The 5904-nt window shown below is 54.0% G+C and overlaps 1 protein-coding gene across 2 annotated transcripts; it reads right to left on the bottom strand.

The window, feature by feature from the left end:
• Positions 1–942: 942 nt before the first annotated feature.
• On the bottom strand, positions 943–5878 carry RITA1 (RBPJ interacting and tubulin associated 1). Of its 2 annotated transcripts, none has more exons than XM_007079617.3 (4): positions 5558–5878; positions 5243–5389; positions 4469–4834; positions 943–2027 (listed from the first exon to the last, which is right to left on the bottom strand). In XM_007079617.3, the coding sequence occupies exons 3-4, from the start codon at positions 4777–4779 to the stop codon at positions 1520–1522; spliced, it is 819 nt and encodes a 272-aa protein (XP_007079679.1). In that variant the 5' UTR covers positions 4780–4834; positions 5243–5389; positions 5558–5878; the 3' UTR covers positions 943–1519. The 2 variants fall into 2 exon arrangements, with proteins under 2 accessions (XP_007079679.1, XP_042818430.1); XM_042962496.1 differs by having other exon boundaries at positions 5243–5321.
• Between the last annotated feature and the right edge of the window lie 26 nt (positions 5879–5904).

Below are 5904 nucleotides of genomic sequence, written 5' to 3'. Positions count from 1 at the left end.
GCTGCTGGCCGCGTCTGTGTCCTACTCGTAGATGCCCTTTGCGTGGGGAGGGCACACGCGCTGGGGGCCAACACACAACCATTCCTTCCTTTAGCCTCAGCGGCAAGCCGGACCCTGGCTCCGGGAGGATCAGGGTTTCAGGCTGCCCTCAGACCCCGCTCTGGGGCTACCCATTTGCCCCCAATTTCTCCCTCATCCAGTGCCGTGAAAGCTCGAGGGCCTCCAGCCTTACGCCGGCTTTATTTGGTGCCCAGGTAGTCGAATATTCGTATGTATTTTTATTCACTACTGGCATTTAAAAAATCAGGGGCTATCATAGAGAAATCTGGCTTTTCCTGGAAAAATCTCATCCGGATAGCCTGGGGCCACCTGTCCTCCGAGCCGAGCAGCGGCACCTTTGAGATGGCAGACACCGCAGGCTGCCCCATCCCCGCCACTCCCAGCTGCCCTCCAGACACACGGCCTCGCTGTCGGCTGCCCAGTATCCTCCCACGTGGGCGGTCACCGTCTTCAGTGCAGCCGGGAGGAGAGGCCACAGAGAGGCCAGAGCCCAGTCCCCACCCCAATCCGGCAGGATCGTGGGATTCTGGGTGCAACTCCATCGAGCAAAGGCTTTACCATTTCTCATCAGTGCTCCGGCCCAGGGTGGCCAATGACAAGCAGCAGGGCCGGAGAGGAAGGGGCTCCCGGCCGGCTTCTGCCTCTCTGTCCCGAGTGCTCTCCAGTCGCATGTCTAACTTTCTGGCCTTCCTGGACCCCTCTACTCGGCAAGGTCCTCGTCACTGTTCTTTCGGCAAATGTGGAAAATGCACGAGGCCCATGTTCCCAAACTTCAAGTGGCCAACTCGCCACTGTCGTGATTTCTGCCACTTCCTTGTTACATTATTTAACCTTGTTACTTAATTCAACCCGGGCCTGTGGTGGCCTTTCCCCTAAGGAAAATCAAATTAGTCAAAGTCATGGCTTTGATACGCTACTGATATATTTAATACATGGAAACAAATACATGATTATTAAAGTTAAAAAATGCCCACCCACATGTCACCCAGATCCTGTTTCCCATGGTCCCCACGCTGTGCCTGGGAAAACTCCAGACTCAGCTGGAAACTCATCCTGAGCAGGAAGCTTGGCTTGAAGAAGAAGGGACCTTCCAGGTTGGCGATCGTGCTACTTAGTCACACTTGGTGGCAACACGTTGTGGGAGTGATGGGGGAGCAGCGGGCCCCTCCCCGGGGCACCCCTGGGTTGGCACTCATACGGCCTGTGGCCATGGCAACACCAGTACAGGAATCTTAAGGGGCGGCCGTCAAATCCACACGACGGGGTAAAAGGTAGGAACTGGCGATTGTCAGCACAGAGGCACGGCCCGCCCTCGCTGCGTCTGCCCCCATGAGCGCTTCTCCGATGCCTCGCGGTTACCTAGGAGACCCTGGTTCTCCAGAGGCGCCCCCAACCAGTGCCCTCCTCTGAAACCGTGCCCCTCACTGTGACCCACGAGCAAACCTGAGAACCAAGAAACTCATTTCCAAGGGGGCTTTGGTTTCTGGGTGGCCCTACCTCGCTGGGGGGCGGCTGGCACTGAAACACGGACCGAGCGAGCCCTGGGAGTCACGAGGGGGCTCTGGACGGTCACCCCCGACGGGGAAGGCCTGGGATCCCGAGGCCCACTGGCGTGGGAGGCACTGGTGTGTGGGCGACCCGTGCCGGGGACGGTCAGGTGTGTGAGGGAATGGGAACGTTCTCGCCTCGGAGGGCGTGGAGAGTCTAACCCGTCCACGGACAACTTCTGGGTATCTGCCGCCACCTTGGGCTCTGGCTTCGAGGGACCAGCTGGGTGAACGGCTCGCAGTGGGGTGTCCCTGGGGCGGGGCGACTGGCTGCCCCTGGGGGTGGCTGGGGGTGTCCAGAAGAGGGCATGGAGTTTTGCAGCATCCCCCTTTGCCATCCACGGGCCCTCCCAGCTGGTGCCCTCGGGTCGGGAGCCAAACAGCGACTCATCGCAGTAAGAAGGAGTGTGGCTGATCAGTCTGGCAGAGGGGAGAGAAATGCAGTGAGCTGGGGGAGTGAACAAAGCCTGAAACCCGTAAGCCCCTACGCCCCCCCCCCCCCCCCCCGACACCTGCAGTAGCACAGAGGGCTGCCTGTAGATGTCGAAGTCCCTGTCTCCCAGCCTGGCACCCACAGGGAGGCCACAGCCCTCTCATGTCCCACCACTCCCATCTCTGTCGTTTTTTCCCCTGCCGAGAATCCTGACCCCAGCCTTTCCAGGCCCGGCCAATTTGCATATTCCATCTTCCCCACCACACTGATTGGCTTGGGCTTGGCCACATGACCCATCCTATCCAACCAGAGCTGCCGTAGGACCCTTGTTGAAACTACTGGGAAGGATGTTTGTCTGCCAACCTGATAGGCCGGCAGGACGAAAGGGCCAAGCAGCTGGTCGCTGGCTCAGCTGGAACATGGGGGGGAGAGGTGCACTAAGATAGAGACGGAATCCCACAAGAGTCCCAGCCCCTGATAAACAAGCCCCAAGCATTACTCTTCTGCTGAAACCAGTTTGTGTTAAGTTTTGTCACTTGTATCCAAAAGAGTCCCAGTTAATATGACCTTTTTGCTCCCCCCCCCCCCTTCTCCTTTTTCCTAGTGGGCCTTGTCAGCTGAGCCCTCTGCAGCCCTGTGGCCCGTCCCACTGTATTTGAAGTGACACGGCCCAGTGCCTGGCAGACAGAGGGCGCGCAGTCTGAACTTCGGTTATAAAGCTGGCCTGGCCTTACTACCAGAGACACTTTTTAAAATGTTGGATGTTTACTGAGGGCTTTTCATGTGCAGGCCCAGGACGCAGCAAGTCATGTGCATTAACCCATTATTTCTCACAAACATCCACAGGAGGGAGATGTGATCATCTCATTTTACAAACAAGAAAACGGAGGCTAGGGAGGGTAAGGCCCCATGGCAAGGAGGAGGGTAGAGACAAGATTCAAATCCAGCCCGGCTCAAGGGCCAAGCTCTGGGATGAGTGTATCAAATATAAGTGACTTCTCAGCTTTAATTAGATTCACTTAGCAATTTTCTTTTTTTATTATTAGTCTCACAAATATTCATGGCACACCTATGAGGTGGCAGCTCCATGGTTTTTGGCCAGGCAACTTTTTGCTGCCTGAGTTCACTGCTCAAACCATATCTGCTTGTTGCCTCTGTCTGTCCAGCGTCAAAGGTTTTACTCAATAGCATCTCTCTCTCTTATGCACCTTTTCACCTGACACCCTCTACTTGTCAGCATCCTGAACAAAATTCTATCCTCCAGGAGAGCGTGGGGTTGACCTCCCCTGTCCTGGACACCATACCTCTGTTAATGTGGCCTACATTTACATCAGCGTTCTCAGCTATGTTAGGTGTCAGTGCGGCTAATGTCACCCGACCCTACCTTAAGGCTCCTATGTCAGATGCATGGCGCTCAACCCGGCATAATAATAATAATAATAATAATAATAATAATAATAATGATAATAATAATGAATCTTGGTTCTATCCACTGAATCTTATCTCCTTAAATAGGCACTATTCCCATTTTCACGTCTTTCCACCAACCTGTGTCCTCCTGGCTCAGAACGGACCCTTAAATATGATTGGCTAGTTGTTATGGATTGAACGACGCCCTCCCAAAATTTCGCACGGAATTTTAAAGAGATGATTAGGCTTAAATAAGATCATAAGGGTGGGCTCTAATCGAATAGGACTAGTGCCTTCATAAGAAGTGGGGAGACTCCGCGAATGTACATGCTCACAGAGATAAGGCCATGCGAGAACACGGCAAGAAGGTGGCAGTCTTGACCTTGGACTCTGAGCCTCCAGCACTCAAATTAATTTGTTGTTTAAGCTCCCCGGTCTATGGTATTTTGTTATGGCAGCAGTAAATGACTACTATGCCAGTCTCTTCTCTGTTTTTGTCCAAACCCGTGATAAAATAAACAAGATAGAGCCCTGTGGCCTACCACGAGACACCTCCCTCCAGGCTGATATTAACCTGAAATAATCCAAACAATCTAGTTATAATCTAATCAATTTACAATAATAAACGTCTAGCTAACTTACAACAATGTTAGCATCAACTCCTGTTCTTCTAACTTGTTCAAGCAAGAACCATTTCCAAATGACTTGCCCTTTCGGGGATCAACCACACGCAAATTGCTCTGTGACTCTGTGCAAATCACCGGACCCTTCTGGGTCTCACTTGCCTGGTCTGTGGCAATTTGGGAACAGGTGTTCCACCGTCACCACTGTCACACTGTACACACCTCACTTCGTTTACTCTCAATAATCCCGCTTGGTCCCATCTTCCACATATGGAAACTGCAGCTCTGAGAGGTCAAGGAGCTTACCCAAGGTCACACAGCATGTGAACAGAAGGGCTCTAACAGGAACCCAAGTGGCTTCACGAGTACAGGAATGCACCTCCCCATTCGGTTACCTGTATTTGTTCTTCTTCCTCGGTGTGAGGGTCGGGGTGCTGACCCTGGAGGAGGTGTTCTCACAGCTCCCGTTGGCCCCCAAGGCCTGTGATGTCCCTGTGCCCACTCGACTGGTTCTGTTGGCCTTCTCCACCCAAGGTGGGTCAAAGTCTGGTGGTGTGGGCCGGGTACCCGCAGGGCTGCCAAACAAAGTCTCATCCACATAGGACGCCCTGGCCTTGACCCGGTAGCCACCCCGGCAACGGTGCTGAAGGTGGAGGGTCTGCATCCCACTGACGGCCAGCTCCACGGGGGTTTTCATGCTGCCCATGGTCCCCAGTGATACTGGGCATGCTCTGCCTGCCAGGCCCTGCCTCCAGGACTCCCTGTGAAAGGGGATCAGGCAGGCACCCCTGTCACGGGCAGTGCCAGCAGGGGAAGATGGGCCGTCTCTTAAGTTCCCATCCCAAGGACCAGGTCCTCCCTCAACCAGTCCTCCTCAAACGGAGCTTCCAACCCCAGGAGACATTTCCAGAAATTCGTTCAACTGTCTTTTGGCTATACCACAATAGGGAGAGAGGCGCTCCTGGCAAATATTTAATGAATAAATATGCATTCTCAGCATACAGTGCTCAATATAGAATGCTAGAGGGATGAAAAAGAGATGGGGTCTGTATCTATTTTGGCACCAACAAGAAAACTTGGCATGATGGGACGGGGGAGACGGGGTCGGTCTTTACATGCTGTAAATATTTACGGGGTGGCTATAATAACCAGTATCATCTCATGCTTACCTTGTGCAAAGAGCTTTACAAACATTGTTTCATTTAATCCTCTTAACAGTCCTGCGAAGTGGCTTCCGTTATGTCCATTCTACAGATGACAAAACTGAAGCTTCAAAAGCTGAAGTCACATATGTAAGCCACACCTAATAAGTAAAGCTAAAGCAGTGGAAGAGAAATTTGAACCTGATAAGAGCCCAGAGCTTATGCATTTAACCATTATACTACTGACAGATCACACCCACCCCTCCAACTACACCATATGCCCCGACCCCCAAGTCAGTGTCCCAGTTGATGTCCGAGACCCCTGCATTCTTGTTTTCCTACCTGAGCATCTCGGCTCGCGGCTGTCGGCTGCAACCTCATGCCTCTTCCCCACCTGGTGTGGATTCCTCCGCGGGTGCTTCCGACACCCCAGTTTATCTGCGGCCTGGACCCCGGGACCCCAAGCTGCTCGGGCAGCCCCGGGCACAGCGCGAACGGACGCGCCGCCGCAGCCAGGCCCTAGCGACGTGGGCCCGGCGCGCGCAACCCGCGGCAACCAGAGAGGGGCGGGGCGGCGCGGCCGGAACCATTAGCACCGGGGGTGAGGCACCCCGTTTATGACGCCCCCGGAGTTCTCCAAAACCTAGAGAGGGACCTCTCGCGCCAGTCAGGGGTGGGTCCGTGTGTGC

This window comes from Panthera tigris, chromosome D3 (assembly GCF_018350195.1).
Source record: "Panthera tigris isolate Pti1 chromosome D3, P.tigris_Pti1_mat1.1, whole genome shotgun sequence".
NCBI lineage: Eukaryota > Metazoa > Chordata > Mammalia > Carnivora > Felidae > Panthera > Panthera tigris.
Note: the sequence above shows the minus strand (reverse complement) of the source record. Positions and strands in the feature narration are given on the sequence as shown.